Source organism: Hippocampus guttulatus, chromosome 18 (assembly GCF_054856545.1).
Source record: "Hippocampus guttulatus isolate MCC_2025c chromosome 18, RoL_Hgut_1.0, whole genome shotgun sequence".
Lineage (NCBI taxonomy): Eukaryota > Metazoa > Chordata > Actinopteri > Syngnathiformes > Syngnathidae > Hippocampus > Hippocampus guttulatus.
In genome coordinates this window covers 2,181,820-2,207,476 of record NC_141278.1, presented here as the reverse complement: position 1 = coordinate 2,207,476, position 25,657 = coordinate 2,181,820, and the positions used below count along the sequence as shown (strand labels likewise).

The window sequence follows — 25,657 nt, the reverse complement described above, 5'->3', positions numbered from 1 at the left end:
CATCATATATTGTGAAGGCAATTTAATTAGAACGCTTCGAAGGGAATCTAATGATCATGTTTCTCATTAAAACGTAATTTCCATGTAGTTGTGTATTCACTAATGGTCCTGATTTACAGGCCCCCTTTTTCAATGTGTAAACACAGGAGAAATCAATCTTTTAAGCCGACCCAACCCTCCTCCCAGTCTCCCCTCTGGATTTGCGCTTTGATTGACAGGCAGCTGCAGCCATCCGGGCAAAAGAGGACCGCCTCCCTGAAACGCTCCAGCCAATGGCCGCGCGAGAGAGGGAGGGGGGGGGGGCCCTTGATGCGCCCGCGTTGGCAAAGGAGACGGCAGCGGTTCATTCATCATCTTCTCCCTCGGAAGGTGAGTTCGTCAGCCAAATCTCACTTTTACACCGGGGAGGGAGTGTTTGGGACCCAAAGGCTACCCGGAGAACAGGGGAACAAGCTTCTGTCCCACGCACAAGGAGCATATATATTTTTTTTCCCTCCCCAAAATCATTAGCAGGTGAGTAGATGACATTTTGATTGGCTACTAATCTGTACTACTACAAAGAAGAAGTGGGGGTTCAAGTAAATGGATGCCGTTTTGTATGTGATTCAAGGTGATGCTCTCTGGGTGAAGTGATCCCTTTGCGCTCTCTGCTAGGTGGTTCCACACTTCCAGCACGACAAAAGAATTCACAATAAAGCTCACGACACTGCACAGATGGAAGCGGGTGATAGCTCAAGGACACTCTGGGCTGCAAGATTCATGCAATACGGGGTACCGGGGTGCCATCGTGGCTACGATGCGCACCGGCTCTCCCTCCGCATTGATCAGAACACGCGGCCACAGATGACGGTGTGTCCGTCATGCTCCCGATACAAAACAAGGATACCCGTTTGCCACGTCAATGCGGGAAAGCAACACAGGTCTGAAACGAGTGAGAATATTTCGCACGCTAGCACAGATTGCGACGTTTGTGCGTATGCATGGGAGAATCCGACTGGTGGGCTTCAGGCAGCTTTATTGATTTGCTTTTGTGTGTGTGTGTGTGTGTGTGTGTTTTTTTTTAACCGTAGCGTTGAGGCGCGTTGTTGAGGCGCGCAGTGACACCAGCGTGATCCGAGCCACTGTGATGATTGGGTTACATCAATAAACACGGCGCTAATCAGTGCAGAAGCAAAACGCACCGCTGCAGTGGATGTGCCACTGTGTTCATTTCATTCCACTCGAATGTGCAGATTTGATGAGAAAAAGCGGACAAACAATTGCAGGAGGTCTGCAATTGGTTTTCAAATAGCTATCAAACCGAGTCATTATGTGTGGGATGAAGTGTTGGTGATTGCAACCTTTGATGATATAGATATATCTATATAGATCTATAGATATATATAGAAGCTAGCCAGACGGGAAGTCAATTGGCGCAGGTCCAGTTGGGAAGGGGCCTGTCTCGATTGGCTAATCTGTCATTTTTTTTGTTCTATTGCTTTTGGGCGGCTGAGCTTCCCCAAGACCATCAATTCAGTTAGAGAGGACTTTATCACACGCGCAAACACACACGTGCACGCACACGCACACACACACACACACACACACACACACACACACACACACACACACACACACACACGTACATACACGATTGTAGCTGATCGGGGCTAGATCTGGTATTTGACTGGTATCCCATTGATTGTTCCTCTCTCAGTCCATTGTACTTTTTCCACTTGTACAAAGGTTATTGTCAACGCACTCGCACTCACACACAGTATATAAAATCATTTAAAAATAGAAATACTATATATATATATATATATATATATATATACACACACACACCCCACACACACACACACACATGCACACACACTCACTGACAGGTTCTCCCAGCTCATTTTCAGTCACAGCAAAAAGAAGAATTTTGTCTACCCGCTCTCGGCTTTCAGCTTTCCGCTTTGAGCCTGATTGTCCTAATAATGAGAGCGTAGGCACACTGCCTTCTGACCTCATTTGCTTCTTCTCGCATGGACAACAAATCCTCGCAAGAGTGATATGTCGCTTCTGGTTCCACGTGCGTGCGACTCCGCCACGGTCATACGATTTGGAAATCGACCACAATACCAGACGTTTAAGACGAGGGACGGGCGTAACACGCATGTCAATTGTCGGGAAGTGATCGTTGCTTCACTGCGTCTTGAACGGAGGAATAAAAGTCAGAGACGACCAACAAAGGTTCTGCTAATCAATTCGTCCGATGTCCAAAGAAGTCCAACAGAGCATCGGCTTCGGGAAGTTGCAGCGGCCAAGCTTTTCGCACCCGATGCAGCTTCTGCTGGGCTGCCCGGCGTGCGGTGGGCCTTAGGCTCGAACTCTGCACAAAGTGATCACACATTAAAGATCAAGCCTGTCGGAATTAATGGCGTCGTGAACAATTTCAATGAATAATCAGCGATGCGCCAATCGCCTCCATCACTCCAGCAAGAGTTTGACCTGACGCTCATCAGAAGTTCACTCTAGCGTGAGAAAGCACACGGCGGGCGTCCCGCACGTCTGCAGCTCTGATTTGTGTTTACTATCAGTCTGACAGCCGCAATGAGACAGCGGACGCCCCTTAGTTACCCAAAAAGACGCACATCTGTCTTATCTAAGGCCCGCTGCTATAAATTACCGCCGGATGCCCCCCCCCCCCCCTTCTGCCTGCTCGGGCCGCCATCAATCTTTGTCATCTGTTCACAAGCTGTCTCTCCCCCGCAATGGTCGGCTTCCTCGCAAGTGGGGATCCACATTGAGTCATCTCCGTGCAAGGGTCTCTTATTCCTGCGTCATTCTGATCAATGTAAGGGCTGGCAGATAGGACCTTAAAATGACATCACTTTTTTGGGGGGGGGGGACAACTTCCACCTCTCAAATGAAGGAAGTCCTGGTTGTGCCTAGATGAAGTGTGTGTGTGTGTGTGTGTGTGTGTGTGTGTGTGTGTGTCTCTCTCCGACTGTCCTCCATCGTGGTGACGTTTTGACTGCTCCAAACGAGAGAAACACCGAGATGCGCCGGCGTGTTTCTGACGTGTTTCGAGCCTCGCCAAAGACGTCAAACGCGCACCGCGGCAGCTCGTTGCCACATCAACTCAGCCCCCCCTTTGATGGCATGCCGGCAAGTTGGCAACCGGAGCCGTGCGTCTTTGGCTCTTCATATTTTGGAATTGAACGACCCACGCGTCAGAGCGCATTACATGAGTTGTTTCTCGGGAGCGCCACGGCTACTCATGAAGAAGTCAACGGGCAAACGAACGACTGGCTGGAAAGTGTGACTGATTGTCAAAGACAAACACTAAAGGACATTTCATTATAATTATAATTATCGTTAGTTTGCGTTCGTTGTTTAAAAAAAAAAAACACGACAGTATATATTAGAGTGTCTTGGCATTTTTTTTCGGTATCCCGCTAGTGCGCTGAATTGTCCAAGCCAATGGCCAAACGCAAACCATTTCGAGCTCTTTAAGATTCCGGCAAGGACGCGGAGCCTTCAGGGAATAATTTGCATGAACTCGCCGGTTCCGCCCGCCGTGCCGTCATAAGCGGTGTTTATTTTGATTCCCTCAAACGGGATTGCTTGTTGACGGCTTTGGCCTCGCCGGGGTTGATGGAGCGTCTCGACGTCATGCCGAGGAAACTCTATTATGAGCCGCGTTTGCTCCCTAACCGAGGGAAGAATCTCATCTGTCTCAGTTGGTGGCCTTGAAGCATCAGGATTCTATGAACAAACACGCCGCCGTGAACCTTATTTGTTGGCTCGTGTTTCTTCTTTTCATGTCTCAGCTTGACAAGAACCGCGCTGACATTTTCGAAGCAAAGTCAAAGGCCGAGCGCAATGTCCTCCGTTCCTCTCCTTGCAACCCTCGTCGCTCTCCTGCTGTAAAAAAAAAAAAAAATTTTAAATCCTGCTGCGGTTTGCGGAGAAGATTGGCTGCCCCTCGCTCTCGCCGCATGACTCATTGGTCATATTTTCGCCGCAAAGCTCCTGGATGAGCAGTTTTAGAGGGGAAGGATTTGCGGCCACTCGCTGTGTCTCGGTGTGGAAGTGTGAAAAAGTTGTCAGACGCGGGCTATGACTCATTGGATGGCGTCATGAAGGGACTGCGGTGGTCCGCGGCGGGGGGTGGGGGGGGTTAACGGGCCATTTTATGTCCATAAGAATTATCAGGCGTGGGGATGAGAGGTCATTTTCTTAAGAGTGTCTTGTTGGTGTAATGGCATCGATAAAACTATACCGTTCAATCGAGTCCATCTATTCTATTTTTTTACACCCAGGTGGTGACAACATGATGTGGTGCGATGAGCTGCGATTGGTTCTTTTACGGCATTACGTGACATAACAACAATGATGAGAGTGCGCTTCAATTGGATTGTCATCCTGTACAGGCAATGGATATATATACTGTATGCATTTACAATGAGATGTTTTCCGCCATAAATTTTGCCTGCAACCTGCACAACACAAATGGGGTGGGGGGGGGGGGATGTTATAGGTGGAATGTTGCTATGTTCAAAATGAACCAATCACATTCAATCTGCCGATGCGACTGGTTCTTTTAGCGCAGTCGCACCCCGGTTGGGGTGTGTACACTTGTGCAACCACATTATTTCAGTGGTTTTACTTTGACTTCCACTCGTATGGGTTGTACAGGTTTCAGGTCCCATTCATGGTGGAAAAAAGTTTGCAAATGATTGATCGGGGTCTCATTTTTTCATTTGAACAGGTGTGTATCGACTTTTTAGATCCAACGACATACATCATACAAGCCCGTTACTGCTCCTGTTTGTGTTCGAACCCTGTCGGCTGCGTTGACCCTATTTTGTTCACTAGAGAGGTGAGGCATCATGGGGAAACACAACAGCAAGCTGGCCCCAGAGGTCCTGGACGACCTGACCAAGAACACGGAATTCAACGAGGTCGAGCTGAAGCAGTGGTACAAGGGCTTCCTCAAGGACTGCCCTTCCGGCATCCTCAACCTGGAGGAGTTTCAACAGCTCTATGTGAAGGTCAGCATGGCCGACAAGTTGGAATGTGGTGAAGGAGGTTACGGAGAGTTCAAATGCTTATTAGCAACGCCTTGCCGGAAGGTGACATTGTACTTTGTTTCCCTAAACGTGAAGGACTCAGCTGGAACACGATTAGCTTGTTCGGGTACTGTGACCTGTTTAGAACAAGCGCCCCCTTGCCGTTTTGCGCTTCACGCCACGATACAGAGACAAAACGTTTCCCTTCCAGTTTTTTCCATACGGCGACGCCTCCAAGTTCGCCCAGCACGCATTCCGGACCTTCGACAAGAACGGCGACGGGACCATCGACTTCAGGGAGTTCATCTGCGCCCTGTCCATCACTTCCAGGGGCAGTTTTGAGCAGAAGCTCAACTGGGCCTTCAACATGTACGACCTGGACGGCGATGGCAAGATCACCCGCGTGGAGATGTTGGAGATCATCGAGGTGGGTCAATGGGGAGGACATCCACGGTATCGTCTACCACGGGATGTTATCATTCGACTATTCGGATCAACGAGGTTATGTTGTACTGTCGACTCGCATCTTGATCGAGGTCGGCGTGGACAAAATGAACGTATAGGTTTTTGAAAACAGATGAGAGTTGACAATCTTAGAGGCAATCTTCGTAGATCACACGCAACATGCCCACAAACGGCACGTGCAATCCGTTGGCGTGAACGCGCAATTTGGATTCGTCAATCAGGAATCGAGACTCCTATTTTGCTGTTCTACTTCTTCCTTTCATAACCTTGCTGCTGTGAATTGGGAATTTCTCCATTGCGAGACTAATAAAGGTTTTCTTATCTTATCTTATCTTATTTATTTGAAAAATTATCGACTTCGCCTTTCCAAGACCTCACTTTTGGGTGGGGGGGCATGAAATATACATTTTTTCTTTCTTTCTGTAGGCCATTTACAAGATGGTGGGCACGGTGATTATGATGCGCATGAACGAAGACGGCCTGACCCCGCAGCAGCGTGTCGACAAGATCTTCTCTAAGATGGACAAGGACCACAACGACGAGATCTCCCTGGAGGAGTTCAAGGAGGCGGCCAAGTCGGACCCCTCCATCGTCTTACTGCTGCAGTGCGACATGCAGAAGTAGACGCCGACTTTGTGGAGTAGGGGGAGGTCAAGAGAGGAAAGTGGAGGAGGAGATGGAGGGAGGAAATTGCCAGGAGACCCCCCCCCCCAACCCCCCCAGTGTTTAGAGAAATTGCGGCGGTTTTATTCGTTTCATCACTATGAATCAAGGGATATTTAGAAAACGATCCCAAAAAAAGAGAGATTCCAATATGGAATGACCACACTGATAGGAAGAGGATTTAAAATTTGCCAGGATAGTGACGAGTGCACGCGTGTCCACATTAACGCGTCACTGCCGTGTTTGGGTGGCATCAGTCAAATCCCCTCCCACTTGGAAGAACATTTTTAAATGGATTACTGTACAGCGTGACATCTGGTCTTAAAGCAAACTTCATTAAAAGTTCATTACATTCATGACATGATTATAAACGGTATCAAGGAAGATTACAAAAAATAAGAGTCTCCGATAAAGGATTGTTTCTGTACAAGCAATTACAAAGTCAAATGTGAACTTCTTACCGTGTTCCCATCACGATCGCAAATTACGGACTCATGTTAAACGCATGACGTTTACGTTTAAGATACGCAGGAAGTGGCGATAATTGCATGACTAAAGACAGTGACTATTACCTGTAAAGGCCAAATGGTCCTCTCGAATTCAATGTGGAGCCAGCGTCTCGTTCGCCTCTCCTCCCTCCGCCGTCCTGTTCTTGCTCATTTTGTCTCCGTCTTTCTTCCCCCGAAATGTCAAAGGGGAAGCGCTTTGATTTGTGGCGCAGGTAGAGGAACTCTGTTGAACTCCGCTCTGATCTCGAAAGGAAAAAAAAAAAAATCAATGTGGGGGGGGGGGGCGGGGGGGATAGCAAAAGGTTGAAACGGGAGCCCTGTGATGTGGGCGCACCTGTTAGTCAACGTGAAAGCACAAACTGGAACCGCAAAGGAGAGAGCTAAACACACTTGAAATGACTTGAATTTTGTGTATACATTCGCTTTATTATGTTGATGAAGTATAGTTATGCAGGCGCATACATAGGCACGTTAAAAATCACAATAAAGTAGCTGAGCTAAAAGACACCTTTCGTGTCAACAAACAAGATGTACCACCTTTGCTAGAATGATGAGAGATTTTGATGTGCTCATTTGAATTTGGTGCGTCGTGGCTCCCATGCAAAGATAACGGACACGAGCTCTTTATGAGCTTTGCTCGCCAATTACTATCAAACGTGTCGTCATCAAGAATTATGATCTGACAGCGTCCAACTTTTAGCACCGTGTTAGCATTGAATACAGACGATAAACAAAGGCGGGCATTCCAAATGCCCGACTTTCTAAATATCCCTTGCATGTGCTGGGGATAGATTGCTGCTCCTCCCCCTCCATCTTCTCAAAGTGACATAGCAAGGCCTCCTGTGTTCGATACTGTAATTATGATCAAATGTATATGTACATTATACTACAACGCTATTTATGATTATGAACCAATGTAATATGTAAATGTACTTGTAGCTTAGAACTACTTTCATAAAGATGACACAGCTACAGTTCGTGTGCGCGCGTGCGCGCGCGCGTGCGTGTTTGACGGACTTTTGCAGGTGTTCACACACGGGTTTGTATTTGCATAATTTGTGTGATAAAAAGACATCTCGGTCTAGTTTTACCAACGTACGTGTATTGTACATGTGTGCGAACACAGCGAGTATTGTCCCCGCTTTTGTGCTCTGCTGGTACTTGGCGTGCGTTTCTGTGTGCGCGCAAGCATCCGTGGGTCTGTGTGTGTGGTTTTATTCACTGTGGAACACACACTAGAAATACTCAGAGAGAAATGTTTGTCTCGACATAGGACATTGCGGACAAGCCAGTCAAGGAGATGGAGATGTGTGTGTTGTGTGTCATAGTGCCGCCTAGTGGATGGAAGCAGTATGTCAGGCCAAACGATGAAATCATGTCCCTTAATTTTAGCTGTACCAGATGTTCTAAACGAACCGTCATGCATTTTTCAGTCATTTAAATTCACGAGAGAAAGTAATGATTTTGTGCGCAGTAAAGCAAAAGAGTAACTATTCTGCTAGTCGGTGCACTATTGCATAGAGATGAAGCGCACTCATCTGTATTTTTTGTTGTTGCCTTTTTTTAGTTCCACTTATTGGTTAGGTAATCCCACAAAATGGCCCCTTCAACCGTCCTTATGTATACAAGGACCGCAGTCGTTATCAGGACCACTTTGGACCCAAGAGAAAAACATTCAACATCCAAAAGCAACATGGAATATTTTTATAATCCGCGTAGAGCCTTGAGTTCAAAATCCAATGATTACGTGCCAAAGATGGTCTTGTTTTTCTTGGCGGTGAAAATGACGGGATGCACCACTCACATCACCAGAAATACAAAGGAAATACGTTTGGTATTTACTTTTGAATCATTTGTACATGTCTATTTGTCTTGTCAGATGCTTTCCCGAGAAGTAAAAAGGGTAGTACTTCTTTTTGTTACATGGATTAAAACACGTGGATGTCAAACAGGTGTTTCGCCTCCGCGTGTTCTGTTATAGCACAAGTGTAGACCCGCAAAGTGTAATGAGTCACCATCTCGCGATGATGTCACTTTACTGCAATGACATCACCCCCACTGTTTCCTCGGCAACCATGCTGAGGCCAACCAGCCACACACACACACACACACACACACATACACACACATATAAAATGTTTTCATTTGTGTGTGTGATGCAGCCATAAAACAGTAGTTAGAATGAGAGGAAATGTGTGATCATAACCAGCTCAATAGAACTGGCTGCGACCGCGTTGGAGAGGATCATGCGATTCATGAAATACGAATTACTTCCACAAATGTATTTTACCAAATGAATGCGAATATAAATATAGCATGTAGCTGACAGCATAACAACTTGGAAGTCAACCGGCATGACGGGCCAAATTGTGTCTGACTTTGGTGGTAAGCCCATATTATATTTTGACTTTCATTAAAAAAAAAAAAGAAAATCCAGTATGTGGATGAAGTGGTCTTTCTGGTTCAAGCCCACCCTTTGTGACACTATTTGGACTGGATTTTTTTTTTTTCAGCCTGTTCGGCCACTCTCCATGGATCAATACGAATCTATCATGGGCCTCACTGGATCACGTTTCAGCTTCGGGATAAAAACTCACATTTGTGCAGTGGGGCCGAGCTGCGGATGGAAAAAAACGGCAAGAGAGAGCGGGAGTGAGGGAGCGAGAGAGAGAGGACAGTCTGGATATAGCAGAGGTCATGGCACAGAACAACCGTGTTCCGAGGCGCGCCACACGAGGGCGTTGAGACAGAGTCGAGTATTTTGAGACCAATTCCAATTGGTAAAAAGACTGTCAACTCCATGCCAACTACCCGTGCGCACATTTTCTAAAGCACGACCCGGTTTGACTTTGGCGAGGGTCGGGGTAAAAGGATCTGTGCGTCGACGAGCCACAGATGCCTTTAGATGCGCTGATCCATTCTGCCCTCCGACACCCTGGGACAATCAGCATGCACACTAATGGCCTTGCAGTTAGGCCAGCGGAAGGTATCCATTAGCGGATACCGTTTAGGCCAGGGTCATTTAACACGTGCGCAAACGCAGACACACTCGCTCACATGTTCACTCACTCACTCACGTTCGGTCATTCACTCACATGTGCGCTCACTCAGTCGGTCTCACTCACTCACCCACTCGCTAGACCCGCTCAGACACAATAAAAGGGGAGTTAAGTGTTGTGCGTAAGAATAGGACGATGACAGTCCACACGCATGATCACACAGATGCACAGAGAGCAGAAAAGTACATGTCAACTCCACGAGTGTTGTTGGCGCTCCACTGCAGCCTATTCCGGTTCAAAGGCTGTGACAGGAGCCACACCTTAGACTGGTCGCCAGCCAAACAGAGGGCGCATATAGACAACCAGTCGCATTCACCTTCCACCTCAGGGCCAAAAAAATCCTTTGAATCTACCCGGAGAAAACCCACGCGAGCATGAGAAGAACCCGCGCACCGATCGGAACGGCAAACCTCCGAGGTATGAGGCAGACGTGCTCACCGCGAGAGCACCGCGCTGCCCGTTTTGTTTCAGATACTTCTTCACGCCGTCCGTCCCACTAGTTCAAATCATTTTTCTTGGCACCCCACGCGCATTTCAGCGCGTCAACAGCAGGCGGCAAACGGGAAGCGCTTAACTGAACGCAGAAGCACGCCCGCGATTGGTCCGCGGCGTGGGAATGGCCGTGACGCAATCAGCCCGTCGCAGGACAAAAAAGGGAGGGGGCGGGGGGCGAGTGAGGGAGGCCGATGTCGCTCGCGAGTGTGCAGTGGGGACGGGAGATAGCGGCAGATGGACCGCGCCTCCCGACAGATCAACTTTTCCACACACGAACCGCATTCTTGATTTCCTCACGATCTCTGCTCAGCAAAGCGCAGCCACTCGCCACCGTAGAGGAGCGTCCCAACTAAATGTTTGGTACAGCCGCAGGACGTTGCCTTCCACTGGCGACATTTCCCACTTACTAAGGCCACCTGAGGGGTATTCACATTCTCTATGGTGAAGATGAGTGTGGACCCCGTGAAGGTGAAGGAGCTCCAAATTTGCGCCTCTTCCAACGGAGAGAAGGGAGACTCGTGGGAGGAGACAGACGAGCTCCAACAAGACCGCCTGGGAATCATCACTGCGCCAAAACAGGTTCGTCCAAGCAACTTTTGCATCCGGCTGTTTACGTCCCCCGCCCCCCCCCCCCCCCCCCCCTTTAATACCATATCTCGATTCAACTCCTGGTACTCTCTAAAGTTAAACTATTGGCCACTATATTACTGCAAACAGCAGCAAAGGAAGCATTTCGTTGACAAACTCGGAAGGTGACAACCGAGCCTATTTTAGATGATACCGTAAATGGTTGAAAATACAAGCAAATTTGGGAAAACAATCTCATTGGCACGATGGAAACTAGGATTTATTCAACGTACTTGATATTCAAATTGAAGGTCCCTGTACTAGGAGCACTCTTTGTCATCACTAGTAAGACAATTCAGCACATTAGGAGAACAACTAGTCATGGTTTTTTTTTCCCCCCGTGACTGTGTTCCATTACTTTCCACCAGTAGATCAATTTCGGCATATTAAAAGGACAATATGTCATGAGCAAAGCTCAACTACTCGTGGGCATTTCAGTGCTCGTAGGGTGCGTGAGGCTCCAAGTTCCTCCTGGAACGATCTGCGCTACTTGTGCAGCATTGCAGTTAATTAGTCAGGTTCAATTGGGCATTCGTAAACCAAGAGTGGAACGAGGGGCAGCAAAACATAAGCCCAAAAGACACAGTCGTGGAACTAGCGCCCCTCAGTAATTGCACTAAAGAGGAGCAAATGCCTTGCTGCAAGTTCACATGTGGCTAAATGCGCATCGTTTGTGCGGCTGCAGAATTTCTTCTTCCTTGATTGTCGTGGCAGAGCTACAAGTCAAATTCAGTGCACTCGCACTCCCCTTGCTGGCATATCTGCTGCAACACGTCACATCATCGGTGGCCTTTAACTCACCTATAAATATCCCCCTCAAGCGCCTCACTTTGTGCTCACCCCCCCTTTTTTTTTTTTTTTTTAACTCCTGCTGCGAACTCTTTGCATCCGGTGAGACGTTACTTGGAAATAAATTCCTTCCAACTTCCTCCCTTGTTTCTATGGAACAACTGAAGCAGCTTCCCCATGTGTGCAAATATATGAGTCAGGGTTTTCGGGGGTTATCACTCCGCAGCATAGGTGCTGATGATGACGGCGGGGGGAGTCATGTGATCGAGGCATGCCCCGCGCTCCGGCTGGCAGAGGGCAGGCCGTTAACGCCGACGGTATCGGATCGCAAGCAAAGACCAAAAGACACCCCCGGCGAGCCTCCCCTTGCCATTCCCTCAGCCCGCCGCCAACTGCATGACACGTTATTCATAGCGTAAAGCGACTCCACAATGTCGCAAACATCAGGAAGAGCAAAGCTAAATGTGAGATTCAAAGTTGGGGGGGGGGGGGGGGGGGGGGCGTGGGCCTGCGCCAATCTTCTATCGTGAGTGAACTGGCCCCGATGTCGTCTGTAAAATTACGGCGACATCGTAAAGCTACGCCAGAGGTGTTTTATCGGTCTCGCGGTTTTTTTTTGCCGCATCTGCTTGGTCAATGTAATTCAATTTGTCATCGCGAGCTCATGAATTGTGCCTTTTCCCCATGTCCGGCGTTCCAATTTCCCGTTCCGTTGGTTCACCATCGCAACTTTCCTCTGAGCGAACACCATTTGTACGTGCTGAATTTAAACCTGCAAAATGTCATTGTGCTGAAGGTGACAGGCAGACGGGCCCGCAAGGTGGAAGGAGGCGTGTTCTTTGTGAGTACCACACACGGACGACCGAGCGCTTCTGTTCAACTTGAGCTCCTCTGCGACGGCCGCACGACCGCACGCCCCTGCCGCCTCAACTAACCAGTCGCACGAGTCGCAACAAAGCGAACCGCTTGTTGCCGTGTTCAAATCGTTGTTTTGGAATGCAAGTCATCATTTGTTGATTTCGAGAGAGATTGTGCGATTCCGGAAGGTAAAATTTGTACATCAAGCATGCAAACTGTCTGATACGACACTAACAATATTTCAGGTGTGACAGCAGCAGTAAAAGGTGTCAAAAATACCCCCCACACACACACACCCGCAGCCCCCGACAGTCATTCGTGTTTGGGTAATATTTTAGAAGCGGATTACGCAGCCCATGATAAATACGAGCCGTTTTATCGCCATTCTGACACGCAGAGTTGGCAGGACATGAAGAAGAATACCGAGACTCAGTCAGCCATAATATTGATATTTTTGACAACGATCCGTCAATATTTTCTCCCACCCCTACCGAATAGATGAAATTGAAGACGGGTCACCAGTCGACCGCAGCAAGTGTGAAATACGGGCCCGTTTACTAGTGAAAAAGTACCGAATCGCTCTGCTCGTCACTACGTCGCTATAATATATTGACGAGCAAATATACGGTCCATTATATGTAGTAAATCAATTCAATCCGATAATATCACACACTGGCATGGTGCTTGGGAATCACCGCACGACAGTCACCGATGCCACACTTTGCCCCCGCTTGGAATGCAGCCCATCACCTTCCAATACCGGCGCTGGAGTTTTAACACGCAAACGCCGCCGGACACATCAGGTGACGTGTCGGCAACACGGAGCCGTGTTATTTTATTTGCGGCTCCAGACCGGTTGCTCCTTGGCTTCCCCACGACGTACCGCCGTGGGCCCTTCGCGCCTTATAAGTCCGACACGTGCCGTTTTCGTTGTTGGACCAAAGGCGGCCAAGGGAAGAAAAAAAAAAAACAGACAAAGAAAGAGGATCTTTACAGTTTGAACCCTGGCCCCTGCCTTGCTCTGTGCACCATTCTCACTTGAACCGGACTGCGCCGAATCGAGGCCATCACTCGCTCGATATTTCTTGCTCGCCGTGCACCAGAGTTCAAGTTGATGCTCACACTTCCGCAAATAAAGTGCATGAGCAGATCCCGTTTAATCCCCGACTTGAAATCCCTTCCATTAACCGTGAGCGACACTCTCCCTGCTCTTGTTTTTCATGTTGCGGCCGCAGCCTAAGCCTGAGAACGCGGTGACGATCGCCGTGTCCACGCGGGTCCTGTTCCGAACGGAGCGGGAGCAGAAAGTCTACGAGCGGCACGGCGTGGAGGAATACCTGAGATACCAAATCGAACACGAGAACGAACCCTTCGCCCCGGGACCCGCTTTCCCATTTGTCAAGGTTGAAAAGTGGAATCCTTTGCGAACGGACGTCTACACTTACCGGCTGCGAAAAGACACATACGGACAAACATACTGACAATTGGCTCCGAAATTGAGCATTTTGCTTCTCTTCCGAGCGGATAATTCTCCGTTTTCAGATGTCGCCAAAAGACGATCCTAACATCGGTCGTGTGGGGTGTTTTCAAAAGTGATTTTTTCATTTCCCCCCCCCCCCCTGTGATCTGCTTGGGAAATGGTCAGGCCGATAACTGTGACTGTTAAACTTGTTGGATATTTGCAATAGCGAATCATCATTTGTCTGGTCATCGTGTCGCCAACAGGCTCTGGAAGCGGTAAACAGCCGTCTGCGCGAGTTGTATCCGCAAAGCGAAGAGCTGTTTGACATCGTGCTGGTGACGTACAACCACGCTCACGTCGGCATCCGCCTCATCAACACCATCAACCATCACAGTAAGTCGCGCAATGCGGGTGCGCCGACATGAGTGCGACATGTCCGCCCATGCACCCGTTTTCTGAAGCACCGATCGAAAGATTGTGACGACGGGCATCCGTTGACGGTGCAATGCAGTTGACTTGAGCCGAGGGGCGGGCGTATAGCGCGCAAAGGAGCATATCGATCAAAATGTCAATTTGGCGCCGATGCAACCATGGCATTTTTTTTCAAAAATTTTTCTTCTCATCAAGACTTTCTAGTTCGGGACGAGCCAATTTCTGCAACGTGGATCAACAGCTGACTTTTCAAGGGTCATTCCCACGCCAACGTCCTCTCTGTCAACTCAAACCACTTCCTGTTTGCCGAATCAAACGATATCAGATCCTCCCGGCCTCACGCCGGGTCGGGTTGAAAACCGCGTCCCGCGGGAGCCAAGGTTAATCCGCGGGCCCTCAAAAACAAAAACACATCGGAGCGGAGACGGCGTTAGATCTCGCCGGTGGCTCTCTGCGTGAGCACCCGAACGGTTCCAGACCTCTGAGCTTCCCGACAAAAAGCAAAGACAAACAAATCCCCTGCGATGTGAGGGGAAACATGTTGATATCCAACAAACCTCTCACAGAGGAGGTCAGTGACGAGCCACCCGGGGTGCCGCGGTCATTAAAAAAAAACAATTAAGCTACGCAGCTTTCTGCATAGCGGTCTTCACCGAGGTGAAAATTTTGACACCTCGGGCTAACGTTTGGATATTAATCTCACGTTTTCCTACTGGGGCAATTCTTTTCTTGCCTGTTGACAGAATTGCTCGGCATATACAAAGGGAACCTTTATTTCTTTTTTTCCCCAGAAGGTCCACTCTGCCTTACAAAGGCGGAATAAAAAAAATGAAACAAACCAGCGGCGACACTTTTTTTTTATTTTTATTTTTTAGTCACTGCGTTTCAGATGTCACGATTGAGAAAACCAAATCGCACCGAGATGTTCGGACTGACGATGAGTACAAATATGAAGAAAGAGTACAAAAGACTGCAGGATGTTTTCCCTGGATGGAAGGCTTTTAAATGTTGTTGTTCTCAGATCTCTTCATTGAGCGCTTTTGCATGACCGGCGGAAGCAGTCCAATCGGCTACCTCAAGGCCTGGCACACCAACCTCTACCTGTCGGCCGACGCAGAAAAGGTCAGGGAGGCGCTGGCTGAAGGTGAGCGCCCATTTCGGTCAACAACTACAAGGCGGATGACTAACAATGATAAATCTGTTTCTCTTTTCCTGATGTGTCTTGAGAATCTTTCTTTGTGGCAAAACATCGCAATGAAAAAGAATCCTATTTACGATTTACTCGAAACGCGTTGCGACATTAGCAGCAATTAACATCGATTACTGTGAATCCCAAGCATCCTTGAGAACCTAAAAATCAAATTGAGACAACATATTGACGTTTGCCATGTTTAGACCCTCAAAGGAGGATTAAGTGCAGGACCGCATAGCTCTCAAAGTGACTCGACCGGCCGCGTGTACGCGACGCGCATACGCCGACGTCAGGCAAAGAAGGCGCCCGTGACGTTTTATTCGAAAGGTCTTAATTAGCTGTGAGGCCATCTGCTCGCACTTCCTGCACGCGGAGGATATCGCGCAGCGCACCGTTTCATTATTGCGTGAACGCCGAAGCCTTATTAGCTCACGTTAGAGAAGTTCCGAATCAACCGACGCCTCTTGCAACAATCCGCTGGCGACAATTGAATCATTTTGACAGTCCCAATTGATTACCAGGTATCGCGGCGGCAACCATGTTCATGTCAGAGAAGCAGACGGAGGTGTCGGCGTCCCAGCTGAGGGTGGCGTTCGACGGCGACGCCGTTCTCTTCTCCGACGAATCCGAGCGCATCTTCAAGGCCCACGGACTCGACAGGTTCTTCGAACACGAGCGCGAAAACGAGGACACTCTGCTGGATCATGTGACGTGCTTTTTAACCGTAGAGCGCATAGAACCAATTGCGTGACTGGCAAATCGACATCATGAATCACAATCTACTCGCTTCCTCCCCAAAAGGGTCCACTGAAAGGTTTCCTGGAGGCCCTCGGGAAGCTCCAGAAGAAGTTTTACGCTAAAGGCCAGCGCCTGGACTGCCCCATCCGGACCTACTTAGTGACGGCGCGAAGCGCAGCCAGCTCGGGCATCCGAGCCCTGAAGACCCTCAGGGCCTGGGGGCTGGAGATCGACGAGGCCTTGTTCCTGGCAGGGGCGCCCAAGGGCCCCATGCTGGAGAAGATCAGACCTCACATTTACTTTGACGACCAGATGTTTCACGTGGAGGGCGCGGCCGAGATGGGCACCGTTGCGGCCCACGTGCCTTACGGCATTGCGCAGAAGCACAACGCCGGCCAAGCGGGGAAGTAGATGAGAGGAGAGGCGGATATGAACTTTTCGATCGAAAAGTCTCGCCCGATCCTTTTGCGGGTTATAAAACGTTTTTTTTCCTCATGTTATTTTTTTTTTTTTTTGCTGCTTTCAAGCCACGGCCACAACAGAAGGTGAAAAACTGAGCATCAGGGAATGCTTGGAGATGCGATGGACGCGGTGAATAAATTAAGCCGGCGGTACAATCTGGACTGATGAAAAGGTCACAATATGTGCAATGCAATCAGCGGAACCCCCAAAGTCAACGGGCGTGGTTAAGTTAACCTTTTAACACGGTTTAATTGTCACACAAGTACAGAGAGAAGCTGTTCGGTATTTGAAGATCCCATCGCCTGCTATCTGATGAAAAACTCACATAGTTGCAACCTTCCATCCATTTGCTCTCTCAATCGTCATTGCATTACCAGTATTGCTTTGAGTCCATGTGGTGGAATTTTGGCGCCAAGGAGATACGTTGAAGCGACTTAAGGCGCCGACAGACAGTAAGAGAGAGGGAACAGAAAAGTATCACAGGTCATTTACAAAACGCTATGTCATGTAGTGAGCGTATTTACCTTAGCATCCGCTTGCTACGAGCACACGACTGATAACACTCCCCAAAATAGCAATTTAGGTGCTTCGTGGGTTTTGTTTGAATTTTAAGGCCTATTTTTTTTCCCGAAAATTTTGTATGACCTTAAAATTGTACGACGACGGTTGCATATGACTTCCGCTTTACACGCCGGACGTATTTCACGGTATGATTGCAGAGCCCGAACCAAATACAGTTTTGCCTTTGAGTCGTAAGCACGCCGCTGGTTAGCATGTGGGCCTCACAGTGCGCGGGTTCAATTGCAGCTCCGGCCTTCCAGTGTGGAATTTGCACGTTCTCCCCCGCCGTGCCTTTGAGGGTTTTGTGCATTGCGGCCTTCGGTTGATTTTAACAACTGAATAAAAGGCACGAGCGCGTCATCACTGTCACCATCTACCATAAGGTGGCAGCACCGCAATGCAAATAAATGTTCTGCAGAACGGTGGCCTCCATCCCAGACTTGATTCATTATTTAGGATGAAAGCGGGTTGACTCTTTAGTCTTTCTCATTGTGTTCCCCTTATCTTTTCACAACAGACACACGGCCCACTTCTCCAGTTAGCTCCATCTGTGATATATGTGTTCATAATCGTCCCGGCTGTAACTGATCCTCCAGCAGAATTCAGGCGATAAAAGCCAGAAAGCTCCCGGCGGTCGTTCACCTTGTGCCTTGGTGCTAAAACGCACCGGCGGGACCCGTGTGAGGCATTCATTTAGAGTCCGGCATGCAAACGAAAAGATAAACGTGACGCGGCGACGTAGGGCCGACTGGCCATCGTTGCAAAAGAGAGCTTCTCTAATGACACGCATGCCTTGCCAAGTGTACGCATCAACACACAGCATCCATCAGCTCAAAGGGACCACGAAGCCCGGGACGGCCGTTTTGTGCTTCGTGAAACCCAAAAAGGTGCCCGGAGGAGGTATCGTGGCATGCCTCAACGATGAGAAACCAGCAGATACAACGGGCAATGTGAATCAAATGGACTGTGACCGCCAGCCACTTGAGTGGCGTGAGCACAAACGCAAGAAAAACGTATGCGGATGACATAGCCGCGTGGTCATTCCCGATGAGCTGTCAGATGTGACCTATGCTTACTATGGATGGAGGAATGTATAGGCATCCTTTGATAGCTCCAGGAAACAGCACAACGTAGGGCTCAAGTCAGAGGAAAAGACAGACAGATGGCGAGCAAAGCAGAAATGAGCCCATCAAGATGCAATTCATAAGCATATTATTTCCAGGACTTGTTCTTCAAGATAGGAGCCGTTTCATACTTCTTTGAGTCCAGCTGAATGTCAAACTAAACCTAAAACAATGAGCGTTACACACTGAAAACAACCGCATAGCTTTGCCTTGCCTCTTGTTGTCTGTTTAAGAGGGAGGAAATTTCATCTGTGCTGTATGTACAGCACATTTGACAAAGTTGTACTTGATACTTGACTTGACTTATCAGCATCCACGTAGCTTCATTCAAGCTCAATGGATTTGTCGCATGCACAGTAAAAACGCAGCGGTAGCACTGAGCAATGAAGTTCTTACTCTCTTACACATATAGAAAGAATATAAAATAACAAAAAAAAAACCCATTAAAATCAGGAAAGACGAATACTGAAGCTGACAGGGGGTAGGTAAACAAAAAGGACAGTGTACGAGTCCTTCAGTAGTAAAGGTCTCGTTAGGGGAATGGAAAAAAAAAGATCAAATATGCAAAGATGCAGGCATTCATGCATTGCAGGTTGTAGACGGATTTCACGGTGTAAACGCTCAAGAGGAGGATGATTACAAAAGAAAAATATTGCAGAGTGCGCTTGTCCTTTTATTCAGGACACTGATGGCGCCTGGATTGAACCTTTTAGTCGGATGGAAGAGGTTTGGCATTCATGCTGACAAAGAACGCAAGCCCTTTTCGAATGGGTCGCTGCATCAGAAGATAGAGCACCAAAAACTCCCAATTCAGGTGACAGATAATTGCAGGACTGACCAATAGAAAATCCGTTTCACCAGCAACAGCTAAGAACTGCGTTTCCATGGATACTCGATCCAGGTCGGAGAAAAAGGTGCCGGTAATGTAGTGCACGGTGAAAGTGTCATGAGAGCGACGAGATACCATCTGAGGTGGCAACAAGGGAAGCGGGAAGGACAGCAAGAGCAAGGGCGCAGTATTTACAGAAGCATTTGTGATGTTCACGAGAGCCTGTCAGGCAATTTCCACACACAAAGCAGGTCACGACAGATGTGCCACATGGAGAAGGTGTGGCCAAATCGGGAGCCCCTATGGAAAGGAAAGACGGATGCAAGGCAAAAAGGGGGCAAGAAGAGATGAAAAGCTGTGCGCAATACTAGAGATAATCAGCAAGTGGATGGAAAAAAATGAAAATGTTTTTACATTTTATTCCCCCACCCCAAAAAAGTAAATAGAAAGTGCAAGTGTCAATTTTAAGAATGAGTGTATCAAAGATGTCATAGTGACCATAAAAGCTGGAAAACTAATTTAATTTTTTTTAAAAAGTGTGAAAGAATATTAAAAATACACATCCGAAAAAACCCACAGCAAAACTGTTTTTTTTTTTTTTTTGCGTGTGTGTTTAAAATAATGGACAAAGGAATAGGCTTTAAAGATAAGAAATGGAAAACCCCCCCCCACACCACACTGCTCAACAAACTGTTGTGAGTTACAGTCTGCTTGCATTGGAGGCCAAGTGGGGCATTCACCAAATCCATGAAGTGGCGCCGCGCTCGAAGAATGCTTGGACTGTGTTCATCTCGGTGCTTTTCACATTGACTGCCACCCGGTGCACTACAGAGCAACGGAATTGCTCCGCCTGTCCCGTGAGACACATTTGGGATCGTTCAGCCCGGGCAGAGGTTTTGTTGATTTTCCACTTCAGTGTTAAATCTGCTTTTTTTTTTTTTTTTTTAAGTCATCCTCTGACACATCCTCCCAGATGACTTCACCAGATGCAAAGAGTTCTCCTTCCCCACACAATGGTACCCATCCATATCCAATTAACGCATGTGAGCAACTAGCCTTCACCTCTTTTCTCAAGGCCCCTCTTAAAAAAAAAAAACATCCGAGTGCCTTTGCGTTTCTTCAACTTGGCATATAAGCCATACGTAGACACTCTCTCGGTGCTCTTAATAGCCTCTCCAACGGAGCGAAGTGGCATTCTCAACAATGCCAGAAGCTCAGGACAATGCATCATTAGCGGCCATCGAGCAGCGGCAGTGTTTGCATTTTTAACTCTTCCGGGGATGACAAAATAACGATGTCCTATCAGTGTGATACAAGTGAGGTTTCCCTAGCCGATTTGAACAGATTCCCAAATCTTCAACTGGTGCAAGTGCACTTGTCCTTGCATACGTGTTGAAGACTCTCTTGTAACTTCCTCTTCCCAGGCTAAATGACAAAGATCTTCGACCGTCAGTCAAGACGCATCACTTCAACAATACAAGTACTTCCTTGACATCATCAATTACTGATATTGATTTTCGGACACGATGCCACTGTGCTTGGGTTAAAAAAATGAACTCGTTCATCATCGGATGGAAATCAAGATTACAGTCAATTTTAGCAATCACCCAAAATCTATCCAACAAGGCCTCTGGTAGGCTGTGAGCAGAATCAATGACATCGGAGCAATCTGATTGGCCCTTTGGCAAAAGTGTCAAGGCAATGCCGCATTGACGAAAAAGTCAGTTTCTCATTCCCGATGCCTTTGAAAACTGACTTTTGGGCGATGAGACTGCTACAATGTGTGTGTTTTTTTTTCTTCAGCTGAATGAAAACAACACATGCCTGAATGACACGAGGGCAATTTTGTACCTGGACTGAAAATAAACAAAGCACCATTCGTACTACACGAAGATAAACATACAAATCAGGCCCTTTCGCCGTTAGCATTTTAGCTCAGCTGCTGGGATTTTATTGATTTATTTTTTTGCTTCACCAATCATCTCCACTGAATTAATATTTGCAGCCATTTGCATGCTGGCTTGTCCACAAGTCGTGTGTCCAAAGCATAAATGTTAATATCAGTCGTCTCACCCTTGCTGCAGAATCAATGAAGACCGCTCGACTTTGTCATGCCCCCCCCCCCCGCCCCCTCTCTCTCCAACAGCCACCGCTATATTTAGATATTGGAGTCACAATACGTAGCCAAGTAATCACCCCCATCCTGTGTGAGTGATGAGCTGCTGCTCGCCACCAGCCAAGTTACTGATGAGTGAGGGGGGAGTCAGTGTAACACACAGTGAAAGAAACACACTCCCTTATGTCAATAACCGCAGCACATCACATACCTTTAATGACAGTGGGACAGTGGTTTTGAATGTATTTTTTGTTAAGCCAAAGCAACAAATATATATAGATATATATATAAATATATACAGTATATATAAAGAGAGAGAGAGAGCGAGCGAAGATCCTGTGGGACTTCCAGATACAGACTGACAAGATGGTATATGGCGAACCAACCGAATATCGTGATCATAGATAAAGGGCAGGGGAAAGCCGTTGTAGTGGATGTAGCGGTCCCAAGTGGTGGAAACATCAGAAAGAAGGAACATGAGAAACTAGAAAAATACCAAGGGCTCAGAGTGGAGCTGGAGAGAGCCTGGAACGTAAAGGTGACAGTAGTGTGCGTGGTGATCGGAGCACTCGGGGCAGTGACCCCCCCCCCCCCCCAATTATCAAATTATACAATGTGTAAAAATACTACGATACTGCTGCTTAACATGATCAGCGCTTATCATCTTCCCAAACTTGGTCGCCATAGCAACAGCCTCTTCCCCTTTCCCCTCCTCCCCGCTGCTTCAGCCAGTCTCGTTTAATTAAAGCGTGCAAGATGCCAAAGGCCAGTCAGCCATTCCCAATGTTCCCACCCTGACTCTCTTCTGTCATGTTTGCTTTGACTCATCCAGACGTTCCCGCTCCCCACCAGCACTCCATCGCCAAGTCAGCATCCTTCCTGGGACCCTCTGCACCCCATTGCTTACCTCTCTGTCAACAGCCCCCCCACAACCAACGTTATTTTTCCTTAAAACCTGAACAGGTTAGCCTATTCACTCAAGCCCTGTTATGTCTCCGTTCATCATTTGCCTCACCTCTTGACCAAACTCAGTTGCGGTAGGCCCCGGTATGATCGATACCCGCCCCACCATTAAAAATAAATATTTGTGGTTTAAAATGAGTCCGTTCAGCCAAGTCATGATTGAGAGTTTTAGTGATTCAGCAACCACTGTTTACACCACTTCTGAATATGGTCCTATACGAGGCCGAATCATGAACCGCGGTTAACAGTGACAGCATAAGAAGATTACAGCAATCATGCATCCGAGACAAACCGCGTTCTGCTTTCCAACAACGCGGACGCCTCCTCGCCCCTCGCGCCAACCCGCATCCCCGAGACGAGATCGAAGGAATTAAGATACCCGACCGCTCATCTGCCGCAGCGCGTTTTCCACACAAATGAATTCAAGCTAATTAACGTGTGCAGAGGGATTGAGTGGGGGTGGAGGAAGGGTGGGGTGGGCAGGGGGGGGACATTTGACCTCCACCGGCTTAAAAATAACTCCCACAATCCTTTGGGTTGCGACGGGCAGCTCCCAGTTTCGGCGCATAACGTTTACGGCGCTGCTAATTACTCAAAGGCAGAGGCTAATTGGGACAATGCATATGAATTCATTAAAATATTCCCCGTTGCTGCTATTCAATTGGAATGTAGGCCTCACGTGTGGAATAGCAGGTGCCCTGGCGGAATCCTGGGAGAAAAAGACAGCCGGTATTCTCCAGTACAGTAATATCTAGAGATGTGGGAGCTTACAAAAAAAAAAAAAACTGCGTTCTCATTTCTTCTAAGCCAGTGATTCCCAACCACCATGGTTGTCGTTGTTGAGATCTTTGGGTGTGCTGTAAACGATGCCACTTAATTGGTCGAAAAGTTATTTACTCAGTTCATGTATCTTTTCGACATCTTTCTATGCCGGTGATGTGCCGTGACATACAGAGTAATGATAAAGTAGTGCGAGTAATGAGTAAACAGCTTCAAGCAAGCACGCTGCGCTTCTTCAGGAACTGAAGAATACTGATGTTTAAAGCATGTAAATTTGGCAATCAAGAGTTTGGTGTGTGGTAATGATTTTCCCCCGGTAAAATACGTGCCTTAAAGTCCTAATTGCCTAATTACAAAAACAAATGTTGCCATTTTTGTATTGGGTGAGGAACCCGCAGTTGAAAGTAACATTGTGGTAATTAAGAGAACATCTTTCAGTGAGTGTTTTCTTCTTTGCGGCTGCCGCTCGGCCGTGCACTTCAGTGTGCATTACTTTGCTTGTATAATTGATGCGTCACGTTCACCGAGCAGAGGCCGAAACTGTAAATCGATATCCGCGCCGACCCCACAATGACATGAAATCGCACATGTATAGCTTTCCTTCACGGCACTAAGAACCAACAATACAATTCAAATCAAACTGATATTCCCCAGCGAAAGGACATTATGTGTTGACATGTGCCTTTAAGTACAGTCGAGTAACTTGTTAAAAATGATTTTGCGGGCCCTCAAGCGATGCTCCGCGGACCCCAGTTTGGGAACCGCTGCTGGACAATGGAAAGTACCTGATGGGAATCAGATGAATCCAATCAAAGCAGAATTCCCACAATGTATGAGCTCAAGCCGTCTGACTCTTTCGCTTTGGAGATAGTGGGTGAGACTATGCATCGCCATGACAACAGACAACCGGCCCAAACGCACGTGCACTCCCGAAAATGAGTAAAACTCATTAAAGGGGGCACACTTGTCTCACTCGCGCACAGTAGACACAACTGCAACATCATCAGTAAGGCAACACAACAGTAAGGCAAATGAAAAACTCTTGCGAGCCGTTGCAGGGTTGCGACTACAAACCCCACTCGACAGTTACTGATGCATTATGCAAATGATGGTGGGGGGCATCAAACATGAGCGGTAACAATTCTGAGAAGCATCCATCTGGGCTAAAATGTAAATGCTTCTTTTTTTTTTTTTTTTTTTGCTGACTTCTATCACGCCCCGGTTCCACCATCGCGTTTCCGCCGAGCAAAAGGGCACAACACACTCACCGCCAATGAGAACATTGTATTATTGAGCCGGTGGATGCGAAGAATTAAGCATATCCGGTGATGTTGGGGGTGGGGGGGGGGGTGACAGTAACTGGGAAATAGTGTGTCATTACAGCCTTAGGGTTGGTTGAGTGCAGGCTGGAATGGGCAGATATGAATTTAAAACGTGTGGGCCATTGCGCTGCCTATTGTGAGAATTAGAAGATGAAGAATGATGATGACCCTGGATTTAATGATGTGTGCGTTTGTATGCATCCCACGAGGACGTCACCAAACTCAAAAGGTCTCGGGCGCAATAGCGTCGAAGCAATTTGGTGAGATTACAGACAGACAGTCACTGAAGGCCCACGATCACATGATCACAAAAACCCTGCGAATGATTTGCAGTGTTTTGGGGCATGATGTGACATATATGAGCAACTGGGAACTCAGGTGGGCTAACTCCAATCTTGGGTGATTTATATGGCAATGGCGACTTCTTCTGGGTCCTCGTTTTTACCAAAATCAAATTCATGAAAGATGACAAATAAACTTAATCACTGCTTGCTCGTTGAATTTTCAATCAATCTCCGAAGCTCACTTTCCGCGATCTTTTTTGTGAGAAGTGAAGCCAGGTTTCCTGAGAGCGGCAATTCTGGGGAAGGGAGTTGGCCCCGTGGCATTGCACTGATGAATCAGGAAAAGGGCTGCGTGCAGTAAGAATGGAACTCAGCCTTGATCTAAACCAGTATTCAGCTGAAAGTTAGGCCTTCATGCACTTCATTCAAAAAGAACGAAAATAAAGTTCACCCACTTTTGTTCTCAGTGGCTTATATGTAGCCAATATGGGTTATCCGTAGAAAAGAAAAAGTCCATTCGGAATAGGACGAGAAAAAAGTGTAGCGTCTCATATCAAACTCAAACCGTTTGAAAGGCAAATTTATGGCATGATTACATCACCATATCTCCACTATTGTTTGCGCTCACTTCCAATGTTCCGGCGTGTCGTCGTGCACTCCAGATGAGCCTAATGAGGCGGGAGAGCAATCGGCCCGCTGTCATGCTTGATTGCGAGCATTCCAAATAAAACCAGGCCACTATGATGAAATTGACATGGCGTACAAACAAAAGTTTAAAAGCCTGCAAAACATCGTCAGTACGTGGAGTGGTTTTTTTTTGTGTTTTTGTTTTTTTTAATGAAGTCCGACCAATGCGCGTTTCTCTGTGAATGTAGGGATACA

At 47.6% G+C, this 25,657-nt stretch overlaps 2 protein-coding genes across 4 annotated transcripts; both read left to right on the top strand.

Moving 5' to 3' along the window:
- The first annotated feature begins 274 nt into the window (after positions 1-274).
- LOC147190522 (hippocalcin-like protein 4) lies at positions 275-8,637 on the top strand. 2 transcript variants are annotated; one of them, XM_086136118.1, is made up of 4 exons: positions 275-369; positions 4,852-5,027; positions 5,257-5,472; positions 5,937-8,637. In XM_086136118.1, exons 2-4 carry the CDS (start codon positions 4,866-4,868, stop codon positions 6,132-6,134), a joined length of 576 nt encoding a protein of 191 aa, XP_085992244.1. In that variant the 5' UTR covers positions 275-369; positions 4,852-4,865; the 3' UTR covers positions 6,135-8,637. The 2 variants fall into 2 exon arrangements, with proteins under 2 accessions (XP_085992244.1, XP_085992243.1); XM_086136117.1 differs by having other exon boundaries at positions 341-513.
- Positions 8,638-10,460: 1,823 nt separating this feature from the next.
- Positions 10,461-17,789, top strand: nt5c1aa (5'-nucleotidase, cytosolic IAa). Of its 2 annotated transcripts, XM_086137572.1 has the most exons (7): positions 10,461-10,815; positions 12,449-12,493; positions 13,746-13,913; positions 14,236-14,365; positions 15,426-15,548; positions 16,118-16,302; positions 16,398-17,789. In XM_086137572.1, the coding sequence occupies exons 1-7, from the start codon at positions 10,675-10,677 to the stop codon at positions 16,743-16,745; spliced, it is 1,140 nt and encodes a 379-aa protein (XP_085993698.1). In that variant the 5' UTR covers positions 10,461-10,674; the 3' UTR covers positions 16,746-17,789. The 2 variants fall into 2 exon arrangements, with proteins under 2 accessions (XP_085993698.1, XP_085993699.1); XM_086137573.1 differs by lacking the exon at positions 12,449-12,493.
- Positions 17,790-25,657: the final 7,868 nt, after the last annotated feature.